General features: G+C 41.9%; 1 protein-coding gene across 2 annotated transcripts in view; it reads left to right on the plus strand.

The window, feature by feature from the left end:
- The first annotated feature begins 255 nt into the window (after positions 1-255).
- LOC144505283 (NACHT, LRR and PYD domains-containing protein 3-like) overlaps positions 256-25,619 on the plus strand; it is a 103,368-nt gene continuing 78,004 nt past the window's right edge. For both annotated transcript variants that reach the window (XM_078231353.1, XM_078231355.1), the window contains exons 1-4: positions 256-373; positions 11,072-11,153; positions 18,428-18,523; positions 24,041-24,207. In XM_078231353.1, coding sequence (XP_078087479.1) covers positions 18,460-18,523; positions 24,041-24,207 — 231 coding nt within the window. In that variant the 5' untranslated portion in view covers positions 256-373; positions 11,072-11,153; positions 18,428-18,459. The remainder of the gene's footprint in view (positions 374-11,071; positions 11,154-18,427; positions 18,524-24,040; positions 24,208-25,619) is intronic.

The following is a 25,619-nucleotide window of genomic DNA, read 5'->3' on the forward strand; positions in this document are numbered from 1 at the left end:
TTCAAATTTATATCCAAAAGGCCATAAAAATTCAGTGTAAATAACATTTCATGGACTTGTCAATGTAGAAGAGGAGCTTTTTCGTATGACCTGAAATAATTTTAATGTAAGGCGAGATTGTACTGCTCTATTTTTTGTATTTGTTTTCTGAACAGTCGGTGATTATAGATACACATGATTCATTGCCAGGATTTCATAACACTTTTCTGAAAATGTTATTTCTTCTTTTGATAGCTGCTCAATGTGGAATTTTATTTCACACGATTGCCATCCTTGCTGAGCTGGGTGCGCTGCAGTGAATATTCGCACATAAGAGTCTACTATCCTGCCGGTTATCTTTACATGCAGTGAAAAGTCATTTCAGTTCATCGAGGTATGTGTAGAATCATCAAGCTTAATTTGTAATTAATTAAAAGCTGCCTTATAGTGTAACTTTCTGTAAGTCTCTCAAATGCTAGTGCAGCAAATCTCCAGTACACATCATGACTTCAAAAATGTTGCCTCTCACTCGCTGTTGTTGATTATCTGATCTACCTCAATTGAAATAAGACACGCTGTTCTGTTTAGAATGAATAGCTGATGCAGTTTAATGTTATTAGATGCAGATGATGGAATTAGCAGACTCAAGGTGACTTCAAACAAATAACATTAATGATTAGAGCCCATTCCTTGATACTATTTCCAAAATTTGGATGCAATCCCAGCAACCTGGCTGTCTTGCGCAAGTGCAGTGTTACACTTATATCCACTTCCGCGCAGACGACGTGTTGTGACTGGTTCCTGGGAATTTCCAGTCATTACTCTGTGTTCCCTGTAAGCAATGTATTGAAGATTCTGATTGTCCGGGTTACAAACACGAAGCTCTATTCCTGAGTGAACTCTGCTCTCTACAGGCACAGGTCTGACAGACCGGCTGGTCAGCTCCAATGTTACAGAAACAAGTTGGGGGGAGTTTACAGTGCAACACTGATGGTCCAGGATAAAAATACCGGAATTGTATTCGTTGCATAATTGGCTCCATCCGTCCTCTTGACAAGATTTTACATTGAAGATTTTCGGATTCAATTTGTTTTTCTGTCACTATTCCCCGCTAGATGGTCCATGCTAAGTCTGGTTGTCGCTTGTATTGTTAATCTGACTCCATGTCACATACACCTTTTTCTGCTTCATATCTATGTTTTATTTCTTTCATCATCCGGGGACACATTATTTTGTTTGATCTGTATTCATCAGTTGTGGGAAGGTGTCTCATATGTACTGAGCCAACTCCTCTTCAAAGGCAGCCAATTTGTCCCATTACTCTTCAGCCAAGAAACCTTTGATTCCAATTTACTTGGGCAAAATCTGTCGTACCTGATTCAAAGTGACTCTCTTAGACTAATTATGTTTTTTTTACTCTGAATTGCTTATTTTCCTTTACCATAGCTAACTTAACCCTTATTAGACTAGGAACATTTTCCCTTTTGTGATCCATTTCTGAAATTAAACCCTTCGACCGCCCTCACTCCGTGGAACCAGATAGGACAAGAATGCTGATTGATTGTGCTCCTGAACACACTATAGAAATTCTTCCTACCAACTCTAATGTCGCTTAAATTCGCATGACTATTTTAGGGAAATAAAGTCCTCCATTGTATTAATGTTTTGAGTTTCACATCTCTCTGTAACATCCTTTCAAATTTACAAAATTCTCCGGAGTTCCCACTACTCTCAGTAGTGTCATGATACTTTTGTACATCTTAACGAGTAGCAATTGGGTTATGTCCCTAATTTCTCTGTGGACATGCTCCCTTTCCAGAAATGAAATATTCTTCTTAACCATTGCATATTCCCTCCTCATTTCTTTCCTTCCCTATTTCTGTGGAACACATTGTCCCCATCATGCAATTTTGAACCATGTTATTGCCACAAGATCATATGCACGTATGGACATGCATACATAGGAACCCCCCCCCCCCGCCATTTTAACAAGGATCTATCTACCTCTGCCATGAAATATTGACAAGATTCTGCTTCTACCGAGGAAGTGAGTTCAAAGACTCGTGATCCTCTGAGTGAATAAACAAAATCTCACCTCTCCCTTTAATGGACGACCCTGTAGTCATAGAGGTCTGCAGCACAGAGAAAGGGCCTTCAGCCCATCATGTCTGCGCCGATCAAAGACAAACCACCCAACTATTGTAATCCCATTTTCCAGCAATTGGTCCATAGCCTTTTGTGCCTTGGCATTGCAAGGACACATGTAAATGTTTAATGCTATAGGATCTCTGCCTTTGTCTTTTTTGTCCTACAGTAGTGCATCACCGCACACTTATCTGGATTGAATTCTGGATTGCCACTGAGCAGCCAATCTGACCAGTGCATCTATATCCTTCTGGAAGATAAGGCTATCCTTTTAAATATTTATCACCCTACCAATTTTCGTATAATTTGCGAACTTACTGATCAACCGTCCTACATTCAAGACTCAATCATTTATATAAACCACAAAAAGTAAGAGTCCCAACACTGATCTCGACAGGATCCCACTGGATACAATTTTCCTTGTAGAAAAAACACCCCTCGACCATCTCTGCTGCTTGCCTATTCTGGATCCAATTTGCCAAATTTCCTTGGATTCCATGGGCTCTTATTGTCGCTACCATTCTCCCAAATGGGACCTTTATCAACCACCTTGCTGAAGTCCAAGAAAACTAGGTCAAATGCATTGCGCTGATCAGCACACCTGGTCACATGTTCGAAAAATTCAATCAAGTTGGTCAGACATGACCTCCCCTTAACAAAACCATGCAGACCTTTCTTGATTAATCCCTGCCCCTCTAAATGCAGATTAATTCTGTCTCTCAAAATTTCTTCCAATAGCTTCCCTTTCAGTGAGGTTAGCTTGACTGGCCTATCGGTTACTAGTTTATCCCTTGCTGCCTTCTTGAATAATTGCCTGCCTCCAGTCCGCTGGCCCCTCTCCTGTGGCCAGAGAAAATTGAAAATAATTGCCAGCGCCCCTGTTGTTGCCTTCCTTGCCACACTCAACCGCTTGGGATACATTTTATTCAGCCATGGAGATTTATCTACTTTTAAACTGCCAGACTATTCAGAACTTCCTCTCCATCTATGCTGCTTTCTCTAACTGTATCATAATCCTTCTCCCTAATTTTGATACCCACATAATCGTTCTCACCAGTAAACACCAACACAATATTCATTTGGAACCCTACATACATCCTCTGGCTCCACATATAAATTACCACTGTCGTCCTCAATGGGCATTACACTTTTCCTAATTATTTTTTAGCCCCTAATGTACTTGGAAAACAGCTTAGCATTTCCCTGTATTTTACCTGTCAGTATCCTTGCACTTCTCTTTTTTTGCTTTCCCAATTTCCTTTTTAACTTCCCTCTTGCACATTCTATACTCCTTTTGGGCTTCTGCTATTTTGAGCCCTTGATGTCTGCCATAATCCAATGCTGTATCTAGGTTTCTTTGGGTTTGTTGGTCCCACCAATTTCTATATTGGAACGTGTTGGCCCTGTACTCTTCCTTTTTCCTTATTGAATACCTCCCACTGTTCTGTCGCAGATTTACCTAAAAGTGTCTGCTTCCAGTCCACTCTGGCCAAATCATATCTGATCTTATTAAAATCAGCTTTACCCCAGTTTAGAACTTTGATTTCTAGCCTATTAATGTGGTTTTCCAAAATGATCTTGAATCTAATTATGTTATAATTGCTGTCTGCAAAATGCTCCCCACTAATTATTCAACCACTTGCCCAGCTTTATTACCAAAAATAAAGTCCACGACCTCCAAGACTCTGTTATCAGTCCTTCTATATAAGCTTAAAAGGTTTTTGATGCATTTTTAGAATTCCACGACCACTAAACCTTTCACACTATGACGACTGTTATAAAGTAGAGGTGGGTCCCCTCTGAGAACTAACACCTAACCACTCAGAGGAGTATCTTGCCCTATAATCTGTAAAAAAAAAAAGTGTGAGAGGTGGTACGATCTGCTCTTCAGCAACTTTTAATGGTTAAATCAAAATAACACCTCAACATTCTCTCTAAATCAACAAGTAACAATTTATTTATCTAACCAATAGTGAATAAGTTAACTGAACTATGAACAAACTGAACAAAACATCATTCTAATGGAATACTGTATAGATAATACAATTCCCACTCATTAACAAAATAAAATTTAGTCACTCTCACAATTATAACCAGGTTTGGCGTCTTCTGGAACATTTTAGGCCTTCTCTGTTGATTCTTCTCTCTCGCTCTCTGAAACACTGCTGCTTGGCCTTTCGATACCAATGTTTCATTTTGGTACTCTATATGTACTTGGCGGGTTTTTAAAAAACTTACTAAGGCAGAGAAAAGCACCACCTTTTAAAGGGGCTGTGCATTTTTTTTTCCCCTAGCATTTTACAACTTTACAAACGGCAATCTACAATTACTCTACTCAATATCACAACACTACTCCAGTTAATGTTGGGGATTTTGAAATCTGCCAAAATCACTACCGTGTTGCTTTTGCTATTTTATAAAATGGGCCTTCATAGCTGCTCTTTTATTCCCCCTGGACTGTTAGGGGTCCTATGGAACACTCCCAGCAATGAGATTGCTCCTTTTTGGTTTTTAATTCTACCCATGTTGCTTCATTAGAAGATCCTTCTAAGGTTTCATCCCTTCTTACTGCTGTAATTCATACCCTGATCAAAATTGCGACACACCCTCCTTCTATGCCTTTTCCCCTGTCTTGCTGGAAGATCCATATCCTGGAATATTGAGCTGTCGAAATACTCCTCTCTCAACCATATCTCAGACAGCAATGAGATTATACCTCCATGTTTTAATTTGTGCCTCAACTCATCTGCCTTGTTCGTCAGACTCCTTGCATTAAAATAAATACCATCCAATCTTGCCTTCCTGACTCACTTGCTGTCCCTTCTAATTTTAGCTGCGAATCTCCACTGCTGAACCTACGCTCAGCAGTGGAGATTCGCACCTGTTAAGTTAGTTTGAACCCTCTCCAACAGCACTCGCAAAACCTTTTGCAAAGACGCCAGTCCTATTTTGGTTCAGGTACCACCCTTCCATCTTCTTCATGTCCCACAGTCCCCAAAAATTGCCCCAATGTCCCAGAAAACTAAAACCCTCCATCATGTCCCATCTCTCCAGCCATGCATTCATCCGGACCTCCTTTAATTTCTAAACGCACACGAACCTGGCACCAGAAGTGCTCCAGAGATGACTACATTCTGGACCCTAATCTACTTCCTAGATCCCTAAATTCTGCATACAAGACTTTTCCCCTTTTTCTACCTACATTGTTGCAATGACCATCTCCTTCAGAATGCCCTGCAGCCGTTCAGTGACATAGCTAATCCAGGCATGAGGCAGGCAACATACTGTCCTGGCGACTCTTTTGTGGTCACAGAAATGTCTGTCAGTTTCTCTTACCACTCAGTAAACCCCGCCGTTCTTCCTCCCCACTTTTACAGATCCATGGTGCCATGCAGTTGGCTGCTACTGCCTTCCCCTGTATAGTCATCTTTCCAACAGTATCCAAAACAGTATATCTGTTAGAAAAGCGGGTGGCTACAGGAAACTTGTTTTTATATAGTGATTCTAGTTCTAGATGATCTCACCACTCGAAACATCCTGACCGCATGAGTTTAAGACCTGTCAGGATATTACAATTGCCAGTCAAGTCGCGTCTTCCTCTTTTGAACCACAGCAGCAAAACTAAGCCTGTCCATCCTTTTCTCATAGGACAGCCAGCGTTTTTCTTGCATTAGTTTACTAAACCTTCTCTGAACACCTTCTAACACATTTATGTTTTTCCATCAATAAGGAGAGAAATTCTGTACACAGTCCTCCAGTTGTCTCCCTAGTACCTTGTACAACTGAACTATAACCCCTGACTTTGTATTCAATTTCCTTTTATTAATTGATAATCCATTATCATTTTGAATTGCTGGCTGTACCTGCAAACGAGCTTTTTGTGACTGGTGCATGAGGTGCTCCAGAGCCTTTGGGATCTCGGAGCTCTGCAAACTCTCACCATTTAGATAATATGTCTTTTTTATTGTCTCTGCTGAAATTCCACATTATATTCCATTTGCCAGGACAAAGCAGCCCGCTTGATTGCTACCCCTTCCGTAAACATTCATGTCTTCCATCCCCATCACATTGCATTGTGGCAGAGTATGGCAACCGTGTGTACCATCTACAAGATGCACTGCAGAAATTCACCAAGGATTCCTAGGCAGCACATTTAAAACCCACAACCATGACCATCTAGAAGGGCAAGAGAAACAGATATCTGGATCACTACCAACTTGAGGTTCCCCTTCCAGTCACTCACCATCGTAACTTGGAAATATATTGCTGTTCCTTCATTATCCCTGGCTAAAGATACATGAATCTCCTCCCTAACAGCACTATGGTGGTACCTACCCCTCCAGAACCACAACGATTCAAGAAGGCATCTCACCACTATATTCTCAAGGGCAACTAGGTGAAGACAATGAATAGGCAATAAATGGTGGCCTAGCCAGCGATGCCCACATCCAGGAAATGAATTTTAAAAATGTACTTTCCCACTCACTTGCCTGTATCCCTTTTTAACATCCTTATTGCCCTCTTCACAACTTACTTTCATACCTATCTTTGTGTCAAAACAAATATATCAACTGTACCTTTGGTCCCTTAATGCATATGATTTCTTGCAATTTAAAGAAGTTGAAATCCATTGCTGATCCTGGTGGTACATCACTTGTTACGTTCTGCCAACCAGAGAAAAGCCCATTTTTATCTACTCTGTTTTCTGTTAGCCAACCAATTGTTTGTCAATGCTCATATGATAGCTCACACACCATGATTTTTTTAATTTGCCACAATAACCTGGAAACATTAAATATGTCTTCTGGAAATCTAAGTATGGTACATGTAACCAGTTCCCTTTCATCCACAACATATTTCACTACTTCAAAAACTCTAACAATGGTTGAAAACCATGTTGAATCTGCAGAATGTGTTTTTTTCCAAGTGCCCTAACATAACATCTTTCTAGTAAATTTGAATATTTTCCCTGTGATAGATGTTAGTTTCATCTGGTCTCTCTCCCTCCCTTTTTAAATAAAACGGCTACATTCGCTTTATTCCAATCGAATCAAAACTTCTCAGAATCTGACAAATTTGAACTGTATTCTGAAAAATCCCCATGTATCCTAATTTGTCAGTTCACTTTAACAGCCCTGCTTTCACATCCTCATACTTGGCCGATTTAAATTTAAAATCCTCATCGTATACTTACCTTCTCTCAATCCAGAAGTGAAATTTGATCATGATTGCTGAAACCAAGGGAACCATTCACTGAGACAATTAAACCTGTTTGCTGCAATACCAGGCTTAGTATCACCTTCTCTCTGTTTTCTCCAGTACGTGCTGTTCTAAGAAGCCATTACTGAAGCATTCCATGAACAACTACTTTTGGCTATCTTTCCCCATTTGTACTTTCCACGCATCTTTAAATTAAAATGCCCCATCATTTTCTGAAAAAACATCCATTATTTATTCCTCTCATACGCTTCTCTACATTGCAGTTACTGAGCAGACATTTACCTACAAGTGACTTGTTGACTTAATTACTTTTAATTCTACTCAAACAGCTTTTACATCCTGTTTTCCTGAACGTATGTAATCCATTTCTACTGCAGTAATACCGTCACTAATTAACAGCACTACCCTTCCACTTTTTCAAGCTTCTTGTCGTTCCTAAATATCCTGTACCCTTCAATATTCATATCATCCTAAAGTCTTGTCTCTGGACAGGCTATCAGATTGCACTCATTGAAGCAGTTGCTGTCTATCCCACCCATCGCACTCATGATTTCGGTCACCTCCTCAAAAGTTGCACTCAAACTTATCCAAGACGAAATGCCACAATCTCTCACATATATCATGCAAGCAAAGTCTCTCATCTTTGGAGCCATTCTTGTTTGTTTGCTGCTCTAGCTCTGATGCTTTCATATCATTGTTAAGGCGTGATATCTAAAAACAGACAAAATGTTCCAGTTAAGGCCAAATCAGATTTTATGATTTTTTCGCGTTTTTGCTCTATATATCTTTTTATAAAACACAATATCCAGTATGTTTAATTAAACATTTTGCTCTTTGTGCCCTGACATTTTGTTTCTTCTTCCCTGGTACCATAAACAATTTGTGTACAGATACCCCGAGCGTTCTTTTTTCTGGACTTACTTCACTTATGAATTACTTCACTTTTCCATTCTTCATTCTAATACTAAATCCTGGTTGCCAGCTGCCTTATGTTCCATGAAGTCTATCTCTGGCCTTCTCAAAGTTCAAAATAGTTCCACGTTTTGTCTCATCTGGCTTATTCCCCAGACTCGAAAGGTCATTAATACATATCAAGAGAAAAACAATAGTCCTCATGACTCCTGGGGAACCCATGGCATACGTTCCTCCAGTCTGAGAATCAATTGATTACCACAACTCTGATTCCTTCACTCAGTATTTATCTTGTTGTGACGGCTCATTTTATTCCATGGTCTTAAACTTTACTCACTAGCCTGCCGTGTGTTACTTTGGCCAATGTATTTTGGAAATGAAAATGGAACGTTTCAACCGAAATGCTCTCATAAGCCATCCCTGTTGCCGCAACAAACAAAAAAACTCAATTGGCACTGAGTTAAACAAAATTAACCTGTAAAATGCACTGCTGGATTTTCACATTTCATAGAATTCCTACAATACCGAAGGAGGCAATTCTGCTCATTGAGTCTGCAAAGACTCTCTGACAGAGCATCTTACCCAGATCTTTTCTCCCTCTCTACCCTCGTAACCCCACACACTTACCATGACTAATCCACCTAACTTATAGATCTTAGGACACTAAGGGACAAGTTTACCATGGCCAATCCACCTATCCTGCACATCTTTAGAGTGTAGCAGGAAACAGGGGCACCAGGTGGAAACCCATGCAGACTTGAGGAGAACGTGTACACTCCATAGTCACCTGAAGCTGGAATCGAACCCGGGTTCCTGGTGCTATGAAGGTGCTAACCACTATGCCACCGTACGTCCTAAGTGACTATTAATTAATCCAGAATTATAATTTTTAAAATCCTTTCTGACTGCTAATTTTGAAATTGCTCTTCTGTGGTTGGAGCATTTATCCCAACACCTCTTTTTTGAACAGAAGTTGCCTTTTTACGGTCCTCTTGCGTTACTCTTGTATTAGTGGAAAATTATGGCAAGCGCCTCCATAATCACGCTACTTCCGTCAACATATATTCTGAGATTAATTTGATCCCCCCATCCCGCCACCAAGTGGGCGGCACGGTAGCACAGTGGTTAGCACTGCTGCTTCACAGCTCCAGGGTCCCGGGTTCGATTCCTGGCTTGGGTCACTGTCTGTGTGGAGTTTGCACGTTCTCCCCGTGTCTGCGTGGGTTTCCTCCGGGTGCTCCGGTTTCCTCCCACAGTCCAAAGATGTGCGGGTTAGGTTGATTGGCCAGGTTAAAAAAATTGCCCCTTAGAGTCCTTGGATGCGTAGGTTAGAGGGATTAGCGGGTAAAATATGTGGGGGTAGGGCCTGGGTGGGATTGTGGTCGGTGCAGACTCGATGGGCCGAATGGCCTCCTTCTGCACTGTAGGGTTTGTATGATTTCTAAGTGCTATATTATTTCTTACTATATTTACATGAGTCTAATGCCATCCGTCTCTTTCAATTTATTGCATTTCCGTTCTTCATTCTGATACTAAATACTCGTTGCCACCTGCTGCCAACCTATTTTGAACACTATCGTAAGTACTCTCTAACAGTTCTGTGAGATTTCTTTCCACCTCTGTGGAGGTGCCATCCATCGAACATATATAAATCTTAGCTCACCTTAATCGACCTCAATGTCCCAGGAATATTATTTCTTCTTTCCTCCTTTATTTCTCCGGCGAGGTATTGCATAGCCATATCCTCCTTTTATATATGTTATTATGCATGACACAGTGCATAATCCAGAGGTGACGCCCTTTGAAGAACTGTTTGCTAGTTTTGTGTCTGGCCATTTAAAATCAGCCTGAGACACTTCCTTCTGACTATGGTTGGTCCCAGTATGGACCAGGACCACTGGCTGTTCACACCCACGATGCTCTACAGTCTTTTAGCAACCTGTTACCCTGGCAACAGGGAGGCACCATATAATTCTGGAATAACAATGACAGATACATCACCCACTCTCTTCTGTATGTATTTTGTGTTCTCCGTTACGCATCCGTATTCAGAACAGAATATCTGTTAGTGAGTGCAAGGGACTCCTGAACTTCCTGTTTTTTCCTCTTTAACTATCTGGCAATCACATTACCCCTTTACCGGCAAATCCTCAAACTGCCTGAAGGCTCACGATATAATCATGCTATTCATATAGATCTCAGTCTCACAAACATAGGAGAATAATTTGAACTTTGATTTGGCTACATTATTGATCGATTGTAGAGTGGACAAGTTGTAAAGAAGGCACATGGAATGCTCTCCTTCACTGGCAGAGGCATAGAGTATAAAAGTAGTGATATAGTTTGGGAATTGTATAAAACACGGGTGAGGCCACAACAGGAAAATAGTGTGTGGTTCCGGTCACCATATTACAGGAAACTGCGCTGGACAGAGTGCAGAGGATTGCGGTTGCCAGGCCTATAAAAGTGTAACTATGGGGAAAGATTGGATAGATTTGGATTGTTTTCCTTGGAACAAAGAAGGCCAAGGGGTAACTTGATAGAGGTGTACAAAGTTATGAGGGGAAGAAATAGAGTGGACAGGATAAAATTGTGTACCTGTACACCAAAAGCTCGCACACCATTTACCCTTCAATGGCACAGCGCTACGGACCCAGGTTTACTTGGGGCCTCGGGTGGCTGTCAGTGTGGAGATGGAATATTCTGCCCATCCCTGCATGGGTTTCCTACAGGTGTTCCAGTTTCCTTCCACAGTCCAAAGATGAGTGGGTTAGGTTGCTTGGCCATGCTAAATTGCTCCTTTTTCTCCTTGTAGGAGTGAATGGATTGACACCAGATTCGGTTACAAGAGCATGGGTCAGACAGCAAGAGATACATAGAAGAGAAAAATATTTGTGGTAAAATCACAATCAAATCTTCTCCTTGCATATTTATGTTGCTTATAAGACCATAAGAAGATAAAACATAGGAACAGCATTCGGCCGCCGCCACACACACCCACACACACCCCCCCACCCCCCCCTCCTGCCTTTTACCCATAACCCCGATCCCCTTATTAATCAAAAACCTATCTATCTCTGTCTTAAAGACACTCAATGACCTGGCCTCCACGGCCTTCTGCGGCAAAGAGTTCCACAGATTCACCATTTTTTGGATGAAGAAATTCCTCTTCATCTCTGATTTAAAGGATCTTCCCTTTAGCCTGAGGTTGCACCCTCTCATTCCAGTTTTTACTACTAGTGGGAACATCCTCTCCACATCCGTTCTATCCAGGCCTCGCTTATCCTATAAGGTTCAATAAGATCCCCCTCATGCTTCTAAGCTCCAACGAGTACAGACCTAGAGTCCTCAACCCTTCCTCATATGACAAGCTCTTCATTCCAGGGATCATTCTTGGGAATCTCCTCTGGACCCTTTCCAGGACCAGCACATCCTTCCTTAGATACAGGGCCCAAAACTGCTCACAATACTCCAAAGGGTCTGACCAGAAGTACATCGCTGCTCTTGTATTCTGTCGCTCACAACATGAATGGTATCATTGCATTTGCCTTCCTCACTGTTGACTGGACCTGCACGTTAACCTTAAGAGAATTTTGAACAAGGACTCCCAAGTCCCTTTGTGCTTTCCCCACTTAGAAAATAGTCTATGCCTCCATTCCTCCTTTCAAAGTGCATAAATTTCACAGTTTTTCACATTGTATTCCATCTGCCATTTCTTTACCCACTCTCCTACCTGTCCAAGTCCTTCTGCAGCCCCCCTGCTTCCTCAATACTACCTGCCCCTCTACATATCTTTGTATCATCTGCAAACTTAGCAACGGTGCCTTCAGTTCCTTCCTCCAAAACGTTAATGTATTTTGTGAAAAGTTGTGGTCCCAGCACCGACCCCAGAGGCACGCTATTGGCTGCCATCCTGAAAAAAAGACTCCTTTATCCCCACTCTCTGCCTTCTGCCAGTCAGCCAATTTTCTATCCATGCCAGGATCTTAAGCTAAACACCATGGGCTCTTAACTTATTTAACAGTCTCCTATGTGGCACCTGGTCAAAGGCCTTCTGGAAATCAAAATAAATCACGTCCACTGGTTCTCCTTTATCTAACTTCCTTGTTACCTCCTCAAAGGACGTGAACAGATTTGTCAGATATGACCTCCCCTTGACGAAGCCGTGCTGACTCAGTCCTATTTTATCATGCACTTCCAAGTACCCTGCAATCTCATCTTTAATAATGGACTTCAAAATCTTGCCAATGACCAAAGTCAGGCTAACCGGCCTATAATTTCCTGTCTGATGCCTCCCTCCCTTCTTAAACAGCAGTGTTTCGTTCGCTACTTTCAGGTACTCTTGGACACTCCCTGTCTCCAGTGATTCCTAAAAGATCACCACCACTGCCTCCACAATTTCCTCAGCTATCTCTTTTAGAACCTTGGGGTGTAGTCATCTGCTCCAGATGATTTATCCACTTTCAGACCTTTCAGTTTCCCCAGAACCTTCTCCTTAGTGATGGCCACCGCACTCACCTGTGCCCCCTGATTCTCCTGGAGCTCTGGCATCCCATTGATGTTTTCCACCGTGAAGACTGATGCAAAATAACTATTCAGTTCTTCTGCCGTTTCTTTGTTTCCTATTATTGTTTCTCCAGCCTCATTTTCCAGTGGTCCAATGTGTATTTTTGCGCCTCTCTGACCTTTTATATGTTGAAAGAAACTCTTCCTATCTTCTTTTATATCACTAGCTATCTTACACTCATATTTCATCTTCTTCCCACTTATTGCTTTTTTAGTTGTCCTCTGCTCGCTTTTAAAGGCTTCCCAATCCTCTGGCTTCCCACTAATCCTTGCCACTTTGCATGCTTTTTCTTTTGCTTTTATGCTATCCTTGACTTCCCTCGTCAGCCATGGATGCCTCTTCCTACCCTGAGCATGTTTCCTCCTCCTTGGGATGAATTTCTGTTGTGCCTCCCGATTAACCAGCAAAACATCCGGCCATTTCCCTGCCTTCCCTGCTTGTCTCCCTTTCCAATCAACTCTGGCCAGCTCCTCTCTCATGTCTTTGCAGTTACCTTTTTTTTACTGTAGTACCATTACATCTGATTCCAGCTTCTCCCTCTCAAACTGCAGGGTAAATTCTGTCATATTGTGGTCACTGCTCCCTCAGGGTTCCTTCACCTTGAGTTCCTGACTCAAGTCTGCCTCATTACACATCACCAAATCCAGAATTGTCTGTTCCTAGTAGGCTCTGTCACAAGCTGCTCCGACAAACATCTCTTAGACATTCCACAAATTCCTTTTCTTGGGATCCACTACTGACCTAATTTTTAAAAATCCATTTGCATATTGACGTCCTCCATGATTATTGTAATATTGCCATTTTTACATGCCTTTTCTATCTCCTGATTTATTTTCTGCCTCACATCCTGACTACTGCTAGGGGGCCTGTACATAACTCCCATCAGTGTCTTTTTACCTTTGCAGTTTCTCAACTCTACCCACATAGATTCTATGCCTTCTGATCATATATTGCTTCTTGCTATCGATTTAACTTCATTCTTTATGAACAATGTAACCCACCCCCTTTGCCCGTATACCTGTCCTTTTGATAGGACACATATCCTTGGATATTTCGATCCCAACCCTGATTCCCTTGCAGCCCCGTCTCTGTGATGCCCACAACATCGTACAGGCCAATTTCAATGTGCACAAAGAGCTCATTTACCTTGTTCCATATACTGCGCGCATTTAGGTACAACACCCTCAGTCCTGTATTGACCACCTCCCTTCTCATACTTGTCCCCTTTTTTGCTCTGCCTGAAGTTGGATTCCTGCCACCTTCTATACCTTCTGTTCTCATACGTGGTCTGCAAACTTTAATAACCTCTCCTGAGCCCTCGGCACCTTTAACTAGTTGAAGGTCCTCATCATTAATCTGCACTTCTACCCTTTCCTTTAACTTGGATTTTCTAATTCTCCATACAACTTAACCCTACCTCCCCACTATTTAGTTTAGAGCCCTAAGTACAGCCCTATTTATACCATTCGCCAGGACTCTGGTCCCACCATAATTTAGATGAAGACCGTCCCATCAGGACAAGTCCCCTCTTCCCCAATACAGGTGCCAATGTCTCCTGAATTCATACCCATTCCTCCCACACCAATCTTTGAACCACACATTTACCTCCTTAATCTTTCTTACCCTGTGCCAATTAGCTCGTGGCTCAGGTAATAATCCAGAGAGTATTAACTTTTTGGTTCTGCTTTTTAATTTAGCTCCTAGCTGCTCATATTCCCATAGCAGAACCTATAGACTGTAGGACTCCGAAATATGTTCCAAACATCAATGTTATGCATCATGTAAGTTCTGAACGGCTCACGATTCACAACGTTCTATCGTAATGTAAACACCAGTCCAACAGTGCTAAATGTTTTCATTTTCTACCATTTTCTTTAGTTTGGCGCTGACGCATCAAGAGCCAGGGTAAATATATTCATATAGAAAAGTTATAACACAGAAATAGGCCATTCGGCCCTTCTTGTCCATGCCAGCCCGAGGACCCCCAGGTGCTCTTTATAATTTGACCTTCCTGCACCCAACCCATAACCCTGTAAGTTACAGCACTTAAGATGCAGATCACGGTACTTCTAAAAATACTTCAGAGTCTCTGCCTCTACCACCAACTTGGGCAGTAAATTTGAGACACCACTACCCTCTGCGTTTTTAAAAAAAAGTATTTTTCCTCATAACCCCTCTACACCTACTGTTACTTATCTTGAATCTATGTCCCCTGGTTCTAGAATTCTCTAACAACGGGAACAATTTTATCCTGTCCACTTTCTCTCTTCCCCTCAATTTTGTACACCTCTATCAAGTCACCCCTTGGCCGCCTTTTTTCGAAGGAAAGCAAGCCCAGTCTATCCAATCTCTCCCCATAGCTACACTTTTCCACTGTGGCAACATCCTTGTAAACCTCCTCTGCACTCTCCAGCACAATGTCCTGTAATATGGTGACCAGAACTGCTCCCTATATTCCAGTTGTGGCGTCACTAGTGTTTTACACAATTCCAACATTATATCGCTACTTTTCTATTCTCTTCCTCTGCCAATGAAGGAGAGCATTCCATGTTCCTTCTTACAAACTTTTCTACTTGAACTGCTGCCTTAAGGGGCCTGTGCACACAACGTGCTCAGTGGCACACCGCTACGGACCCAGGTTCAATTCCGGCCTCGGGTGACTGTCTGTGTGAAGTTTTCACTTTCTGCCCATGTCTGCGTGGGTTTCCTACAGGTGCTCAAGTTTCCTCCCACTCTCCAAAGATGTGAGTGTTAGGTAGCTTGGCCATGCTAAATTGTCCCTTTGTGTCAGGGGAACTAGTAAGGGTAAATACATGGGACTATGGAGATAGGGCCAGAGTGGGATTGTGTTCGCTGCAGATTCAATGGGCTGAATGGCCTCCTCCTGCACTGTAAAGGTTCTATGATTTTTAGTATATTACAATTTATGTATTCCCTATAATTGTTTAACCTTCTTAAATGCATTATCTTACACTTGTCTATTTTAAAATAAATTTGGCACTTTACTGCCCACTCCACCCGCCCATCAATATCGTTTTGTAGATTATAGTTACACTATCCACTAATCTGCAAATTTTCCAATTGTCCCCTCATGTTCAAGCCCAAATCAAAGAACTTTCCCTTTACAAAGACACCCATTGACCATTACCCTTTTTTCTGTTATTAAGGCAACTTTTGATCCAGTTTGCCACATTACCCTTTATCCCATGAACTTTTATTTTTTTACCAATCTGTCATGTGGGACCTTGTCAAACGGCTTGCTAAGATACATGTAAACAACATCCACTGCACTATCTTCATCAAGCAGTAACTGCTTAGCAATGATGTGCGCAGTGATGCCCAGTTTGGGTTTCGCCAGGATCACTCAGTTTCTGACCTTATTACAGCCTTAGTTCAAACATGAGTAAAATAATTGAAATCCAGAGGTGAGTTGAGAGTGACAGCCCTTGACATCAAGACCACATTCGATTGAGTGTGGCACCAAGAAGCCCTAGCAAAACTGGAATCAATGGGTATCGGGGGCAAACTCTCCGCTGGTTGCAATCATACCTGGTACATAGGAAGATGGTTGTGGAGGGTCAGTCATCTCAGCTCCAGGGCATCACTTCAGGTATCCCCCAGGGTAGTGTCCGAGGCCCAACCATCTTAAGCTGCTTCATCAATGACCTTTCCTCCATCATAAGGTCAGAAGTGGGGATGTTCGTCGATGATTACACAATGTTTTGCACTATTTGCGGCTCTTCAGATGCTGAAGCAGCCCATGTTCAAATGCAACAAAAGCTGCACAATGTCCAGGCTTGGGCTGACAAGTGGCAAGTAATATTCATGCCATGCAAATTCCAGGCAATGACCATCACCAGTAAGAGACACTCCAACCACTGCCCCTAGACATTCAATGGCGTTACCACCATTGAATCCCCCACTGTCAACATCCTTGGTGTTACCATTGACCAATGGATTCACCACATGAACACATGGCGACCGACGAGAGGAGGTCAGAGGCTAGGAAAACTGAAGCAAGTAACTCACCACCTGACTCCCCAAAGCTTTCCACCATCTGAGGCACAAGCCAGGAGTGTGATGGAATACTCCGCCCTTTCCTGGATGGATGCGGCTCCAACAACACTCAGGAATCTTGACACCATCCAAAACAAAGCAATCCACTTGATTGGCACCACATCTACAAATATCCACTCCCTTCAATACTACTGTCCAGTAGGAGCAGTGTGTACTATCTACAAGATGCACTGCAGCAATTCACCAAAGATATGTAGACGGCACCTTAACTCCTGGATCACCTCCATCTCGAAGGACAAGGGCTGCAGATGCATGGAAATACCACCACCTGCAAGTTCCCCTCCAAGCCACTCACCATCCTGACTTGGAAATATATCGCCGTTCCTTCGCAGTTGCTGGGTCAAAATCCAGAATTCCCTCCTTAACAGCATTGTGGGCCAACCCACAGCATATGGACTGCAGTGATTCAAGAAGGTGGCTCACCACCTTAAGGGCAACTAGGGATGGGTAATAAATGCTGGCCAGCCAGCACTGCCCGTGTCTCACGATTTGAATAAAAAAACTCTTTTTGTCACTTCCTCAAAGATTTAGAAGCAATAAACAGAACACATCTGTAAACACACTGAAAATGTGATTGTCTGGAGATCAAAGTGATCACAGCCAGCTATATATTATGATGTAGATGCAATTAATTGATATTCATCAATCAAATTAAATTAAAAATTCATAGGATCCAGAACTTTGAGCAGCATTGTGTGAACATAAGTAATCCAACAACACGGACTTTGTAATGTCACGAGTTACTTAAATGGTGGTTCAGTGGTTAGCACTGTCTCCTCACAGCGCCAAGAATCTGGGTTCGCTGTTGGCCTTGAGTGACCCTGTTCTCTCATTTCTGCGCGGGTTTCCTCCAGTACTCTAGTTTCCTCCCACAGTCCAAAGGTGAGTAGTTTAGATGGATGGTAAATGCGCTGGCTTCCTGGGGGTGAGTCTGGATAAGATGCTCTTTTGGAGAATAGATGCAGACTTGTTGGACCAAATGGCCTCCTCCTGCAATCTAGGGAACACACAGTGAACACACAGAAATATTTACCTGCATCATTTTTGTAATTCTGGTGTTGACCTGTAACTTACCAAGCCTTTCTTATACCACTTCTAGTGCAGACTCTCAGTCGACAGGAGTCACTTTGGAGCTTAATTGTGGGTTACACTGGGACTTACTTGATTGCACTGTATCTCACAGTATGCAATAGCTCAGTTGGCTGGCTGGTTGACTCGTAATGGTAAGTGACGCCAGTGGCATGGGTTCATGCTTGTACCGGCTGAAGTTATTCTTTAATACCCTGCCTTCTCAACCTTAACCCTTGCCTGAGGTGTGGTGACCTGAGAGGTCAAATCACGTTCAAATCTCAAAGGGAAGAGAGCAATGTAGTGACACTTACATTCACAAAATGCTATTTGTAACCCTTTGGAAATGAGTTGTTCTACTAATGGGAGAGGATGGGCTGATATCGTGCATTAAAAATCTGTATCTTACAATTTATTTTAGTATTTTATCTCAAGATTGAATTACTGTGTTTACAACAGAGCATTGGAACCCTTGAGAGCCAGTCACCTCAATGGCTGAAGGTTCAAACAGAGGCGAAGATCCAGTATCTTCTACAAGAAAAACAATGGATGAAAGTATGTTCTCAAATTTCTTTGGAATATCTTTTGTTTCCTGACAGGCAGCCATATGTTGGGCAAGCATTTCCACAGAGGTGGACAGAGGCACTAGTTCAGATAATGTTCTTTCTGAACAAGGGAAAAGCAACTGGAGAACAAGAGTACAGCATTAATGGGTGGGAGTGAGATTCATGCGCAAAACAGGAGAGAATTATCGGGTAGAATCCTAACACTGCAGAAGGAGGCCATTTGAGGCCATATAAAATTTGAACGATGAGAAGCTTTCATGGTGGACTCGATGTTCTTTAAAATAAGGTCAACCTAAAAGGCCCAATGATGCCTCCATTTAACTTCTCAGCCTTTATAGGGCTCTGGTCTGACCACATTTGGAATATTGTGAGCAATTTTGGGCCCCGTATCTAAGGAAGGATGTGCTGGCCGTGGAGAGGATTCAGAAGAGGTTCACCAGAATGATCCTGGGAATGAAAGGCTTGGCGTATGATGAGCGTTTGTGGACTCTCGTCTGTACTTGATGGAGTTCAGAAGGATAAGGGGGGATTTCAGTTATAATTACAGAATACTGATAGGGTCATAGAAGTTTACAGCATGGAAACAGGCCCTTTGGCCCAACATCTCCATGCTATCCAGTTTTTTCCACTAAGCTAGTCCCAATTGCCTGCATTTGACCCATGTCCCTCGCTACACTTGTAAATGTCTAAATGTTTTTTTAAAAGACAAAATTGGACCTGCCTCTATCACTGCCTCTGTTAGCTCGTTCCAGACACTCACCACCCTCTGTGTGGAAAACATTGCCCCCCAGACTCTTTTGTATCTCTTCACTCTCACCTTAAACCTATCCCTTACCTTTGGGAAAAGATGTTGACTATCTACCTGATCTATGCCCCTCATTATTTTATAGACCTCGACAAGGTTGCCACTAAGCCCCCTATGCTCCAGGCAGAAAAGTTTCAGTCTATCCAGCCTCTCCTTATAACCCAAGCCATCAAGTCCCGGTAGCATCCTAGTAAATCTTTTCTGCACTCTTCCTAGTTTAATAATATCCTTTCTATAAGAGGGTGACCAGAACTGTATGCAGTATTCCAAGTGTGGCCTGACTAATGTCCTGTACAACTTCAACAAGATATCCCAACTTCTGTATTCAATTTTCTGACCCATGAAACCAAGCATGCCGAATGCCGCCTTCACACCCTGTCCACCTGTGACTCCACTTTCAAGGAGAAATTAACCTGTACTCCTAGATCTCATTGTTCCATAACTCTTCTATACCGGGGTAGAGTGAATGTGGAGAAGATGTTTCCATTAGTAGCAGAGACTAGGATCTCAGGTCACTGCCTCGGAGTGAACGGATGACCGTTTTGAACCGAGATGAGGAGGAATTTCTTCTGCTCGGTGGTGGTGAACCTGTGGAATTCATTGCCACAGAAGGCTGTGAACTCCGAGTCATTGAGTGAATTTAAGACAGAGATAGATAGTCTTGATTGATAAGGGAGTCAAAGGTTATGGGAAAAAGGCGGGAGAATGGGGTTGAGAAACTTAGCAGCCATGATAGAAAGGTGGAGCAGATTCGATTGGCCAAATGGCCTAAATATGCTGCTATATCTTATGGTCTTCTGGAATAAGACTATCAGTTTATATATAATGAATCAGTCAGGTTGCATTAAAGTTAAAACATTCATGGAATAAATGAATCAGAAGTAAATATTATTTGAGTTATTAAGAACGTTGGTAGAAGAGTAAAGGTATGAGGACAAGGGGAAGATGTAGGTCTGCGGTGAGAATTTTATATTTTTTCAGTCAAACTGGATTAATCTCTGGACATAGCAATAATGCACCCTAGGGTAATAAAGTCAGAGGAGGTCTGTCAGGCTGTCGAGAGCTTGTGAACTATGCTTCTTGTTTAATTTATGCTGGTGACCGTGGGAGGCAAAATAATGCATCTGTTCAAGAGACAGCATAAAAAAAGGTAACCAGACAGCAAATAATTGAAATATAATTTGAGCAAAGAGATCTAGGGGTCCATGTTAATAGCTCCTTGAAAGTGGAGTCACAGGTGGACAGAGTGGTCAAGAAGGCATTCGGCATGCTTAGTTTCATCGGTCAGAACATTGAATACCGGAGTTGGGATGTCTTGTTGAAGTTGTACAAGACATTGGTAAGGCCACACTTGGAATACTGTGTGCAATTCTGGTCACCCTATTATAGAAAGGATATTATTAAACTAGAAAGAGTGCAGAAAAGATTTACTGGGATGCTTCCGGGACTTCTTGATGGATTGAGTTATAAGGAGAGGCTGAATAGACTGGGACGTTTTTCTCTGGAGCATAGGAGGCTGAGGGGTGACCTTATAGAGGTCTATAAAATAATGAGGGGCATAGACAAGGTAGATAGTCAATATCTTTTCCCAAAGGTAGGGGAGTCTAAAACTAGAGGGCTTAGGTTTAAGGTGAGAGGGGAGAGATACAAAAGTGTCCAGAGGGGCAATTTCTTCACAGAGGGTGGTGAGTGTTTGGAACAAGCTGCCAGAGGTAGTAGTAGAGGCGGGTACAATTTTATCTTTTAAAAAGCATTTAGATAGTTACATGGGTACGATGGGTAAAGAAGGATATGGGCCAAATGTGGGCAATGGGCGGCATGGACAAGTTGGGCTGAAGGGCCTGTTTCCATGCTGTAAACCTCTGACTCTATAACCTTGAAAGCAGAGTTTCACGTTATTATCAAATGTGCATTAATGAAAGTTCTCCTCCTCCCTTCATATTCTCCTGCATTATTTGTCCAAAACTTCAAATCTGTCTGTCCTAGTCATTTTATCATCACTTACTGTGAATAGCTTTGCTTTATCTGCCTCACCCAAACTGCAATATTCGTGTACCGCTATCTAATTTTTGCTTAACCTCATTTGCTAGGAGAACAGCACCACATTCTGCAACCTAAGTTGATAGCTAAATCAATAATTCCAGGAACCGTTCTGGTAAATCTCCTCATGAAACCACTGAAGGGTTCTTGAATCTTTCCAATCATGTGATGATCAGAAATGGATGCAGTAATTTACCTGTAGTCCAACCTGAGCTTCATAAAGATTCAGCACAATTCTCCTCCCATTGTTTATGAAAGTCAAGCTACCAGAACTGTTGCTAATTGTTCTCTGTGTGCCCAGCCACAAAGTTGGATGCATATGAAGCGACAGATCCCTGTGTCCATTTACCCCTTCTTTAAAATTGTGTCATTGATTCTATGTTGTTTCAGCCAATTCCTTCCGGCAAAATGTATTAACTCTCATTTCTCTGTAACGTTGTTGTTTATCACAAGGGGAATGGAGTATAAGAGTAGGGAAGGTTTATTATTGTTGCACAGGTTGTTGGTGAGGCTACATCATATGCACTTTGCAGTCTTGATTTTCTTTCTTAACTTCAGAGGAAGTTAACTTGACTGATTCCTGGGAATAAATGGTTATTTTTGGAAGTAAGGTTAGCTGGGGTAAGGTAAGTCTAGGCCTGCATCCATTGTAGTCTAGAGGATTGATAGGTGAGCTTACTGAAACTTGTATGATCGTGAATGGAATTTCCAGTGTAGAGGCTGAGAGGGACGACAGCGCATGGCTGGCATTTTAAAGTAAGTGGTCTCCAATTTCACAGGGAGATGAAGAGACTTGTATTTCTCTTGGAGCGTCATTAGTCTGTTGAAATATCTTCACCAGAGAGTACTGGAGTTAGGATAACAAATTATATCTTAAGGCTGACTTGACTTGATTCCTAATGGATAAAGGGATCAACAGTAATACGGGGTAGATAGGAAATTAGACTTAAGCCAGAATCCAGTCAGGCATGATATCATGAAATGATGGAGCACACCTGAGGGGCAAAATGGCCTATTCCAGCTTCCAATTTTTTTTTTGTTAACCATTCTATGCTCTGTTGCAGTCAACTTTTATCAACTGCACAGGCTGATACCCAAATATCCAAATCAAACAAATGAACAGGGCACCTAGTAGTGCATTTCCTTGTGCTGTATTAACTCATCATTATTACAATTACGAAACTCTTTCATGGGGCTTTTCCCCTGCCTAGTTGATGTTCTGATAACTACAAAGCTAAAAAAAAGAAATATTTCTGTTAAGACCTTTCATCCGGCATTGACGCTTCAAGCCAATACACTCCAGCAGCCTGCTCTATAAATGCAGCTTGCATTTATCCAACAGTGACGAATTCAACTACAGCATCTGAGATAATTCACAAAATTCTAAAATAATCAAAAACTTAAATAAAATCAAAGCACATCATTTTAACAGGGAAAAAAACAATTCACCCTATCCCCCAACATTAATGGATCTTTAAAAAATATATCTCAGATGCAGGTCCACAAATTCACCAACCTAATCAATTCTTCCTTTGACCATCCCTTAGATGTGCACCAGTTTCATTTAAATCCATTTATTACCTTTCAAAGTATGTTGTTTCCAAACAAACAAAAAAACTGACTAACATACAGTGACAAAAACATTACTCCTGCTCACCTTCAGTGGCGAATGTTTAAAAAAAAGCCTCATCCAAGCACTGAACCTCGAAGAAAACGACAGTCTGCCATTCTCCTGTCTGAATAACAACTTTTGCTGCAACTCAGTGTTTTCTGACATAAAGCCATTTCTTTTGCCACTGGCACCCCTTTTCCATATTCTTCCATTTTGATTCTCTGCCTTTTATTGTTAACCACTCCTGTAAAATCCATGAAGCGAAGCATAACAAATTGTCATTATCAACCTTGTCTATTATTACAACAATATTTCAACAATTCAATTGGATTTGTGCGGGCTCTACCTTACCAAAAATATCTCCAAGGGCCTGTGGACCCCCACCCCCGATTTATTGTTTCTAAAATTTTATCATCCTGACATTACGCTTACAATCCTGTAGTTACTAGCAGTGGCCTTGCACACTTTGTTGAATAATGATGCCACATTTTTCCACTGTCTAATCCTCTGACACCTGTCCCTTAAATAGGTAAATTCATAAGTTCATGGCAAGTCCTTCTGTTATCTCCAATCACATTTCCTTTCACAACCTTGCATGGAAGCTATCCAGTCCAGGTGGCTTAGCTGCTGTGAGCAGATCCAACCTTTCCATCACATTCTTTACATTAATTTCTCCACCAAGCTTTAATTCTACTATATTTTCTCTCTCTGATTTTCTACTTCCTGTAGATTAGAGATGCTTAGACGGAAGCCAGAGCAGATTTCTTGTCAGCAATTCAGCTTTGATGGCGGGAGAAATTGAGTTAACTTTAAGTTTACAATCTTTCATGATAACTGATAGCTAAGCATGTTTCACTAATTTGCAAACCTTGTACTAAGCAATTTATTATATAGACTGACGTATGATGGTACATGTTGCAGTTATGGGTTTGAGGAATACATTTTCTAATGTATCTAACAGAAGGGACAGCTGTTTGTTATAAGAAGACATGCCAGCATCTGGACAGAAACTCCATAATGTGTTTTGTTTTCTCAATTTGTGTTTGCAGGTCCAAACTCTACAATCATAGAGTTCTTGAACAATTGTAATGATTATCAACTGTTACAGTTGACAAAATTGTACCGGGACAGACTAGAACAGGCGATTGAAGAAGGCGTGGAGGGACTCAGCCTGATGTTAACAGGCGAGGATCATTTCAATGGACGGGAGCATCAAGTAAGTGGGAGGGACACTGAGAGCTTAATTTATCATCGCAGTGTGAAATACATTATAAAGTGTACTCATAGTAAGGAATTGCAAATTGATGCATGCAGAATGTAATTCTCTGCCTCTATTCCTGAAAAATAATTCCCTGAAAATCATGAGGAGGTTGTAATCATCAAGTCTGTAATTGTCCACTCCTGTGGTCTCAAAATGAACTTTCGCTCCTTGTGGGAGAACATTACAACTGAGATCATTCGCTCCATTCTTTCTCTCCTTCAACTCTGGTATTAAAAATATTTGACCCAGATCCTCTGATCAGAGTCGGAAACTGAACTTTCAGCCCTGATCTGATACAAATACACACTTCCTCCAATCTTTCGGACAAAACGTCTGCAAGAGGATCCTTCAGAACTGACTCAGTGCAGCAAATTTCAAACCATTGCATTCGGTCCTTTCCTGCCAGAGTATCATACCCAGGCCCACTCCCCCACCCTATCCCTGTAATCCCACGCATTTACCGTGACAAATCCGACTAACCTACGCATCTCGTGACACAAAGGGGCAATTTAGCATGTCCAGTCCACCTAACCTGCACATCTTTGGACTGTGGGAGAACCCACAGTTTTTGTTTGTTCCTGGAAAATGGATGTCAGTGGTTGGGCCAGCATTTATTGGCCACCATTAGTTTCCCTTGGGGTAGTTAAGAGTGAACCACATTGCTATGGACCTGGAGTCTCAGGGAGGCAAGATCAGGTAATAATGGTAGATTTCTTTTTTAAAGGACATTTGTGAAGCAAATGGGTCTTTACAACAATCAATAATGGTTCCATGGTCATCATTAGACATTTAGTTCCATATTTGTATTGAATTCAAATTTCGTCAACAGCCCTTGCATAATTTGGACCTGGGTCCACACAGCATTACGCTGGTTTCTGGATTATTAGTCCAATGAAACTAACATAAGGCTGCCTCCTCTCCCTCCCAGACAGTGCTTGTGCTGGGTCATCGCATAAGTCCCATGGTGCATCTTTTAGTTTAGAGCCAGTGTTTCTGACGATTCCAAGATGTGGGGCTGATTTCAAACTCAACCTGCAGGCAGATGTTTTTTTGTGGGGGTGGGGGGAATGTTGCGGTAGGAGGGAACAGGATACCCTTGTACGCTTTGGTTTTCCGCTCACCCAGACCTTGCAGCGATTTTATGGCTCCTCCGTGTCTACGATTTCAGTAAGATTGACTGATATGTCTCTGAATTTCAAAGCCTCAATAAAGTAATGGCTCAAATTTTGCAAATATTTTTCAACTGAAACTGACAGCAACTTCAGGAGCTACAAATGCAGAGAATAAAGAAGAAATCTCGGCTTTATTTCACTGATTCTGTGCTTCTCCAGAAGTGGTTGAGGCACCCGCATCTGCACTTCATGGGA

The sequence above is a fragment of the Mustelus asterias genome, chromosome 16, assembly GCF_964213995.1.
Source record: "Mustelus asterias chromosome 16, sMusAst1.hap1.1, whole genome shotgun sequence".
In the NCBI taxonomy this organism is placed as follows: domain Eukaryota; kingdom Metazoa; phylum Chordata; class Chondrichthyes; order Carcharhiniformes; family Triakidae; genus Mustelus; species Mustelus asterias.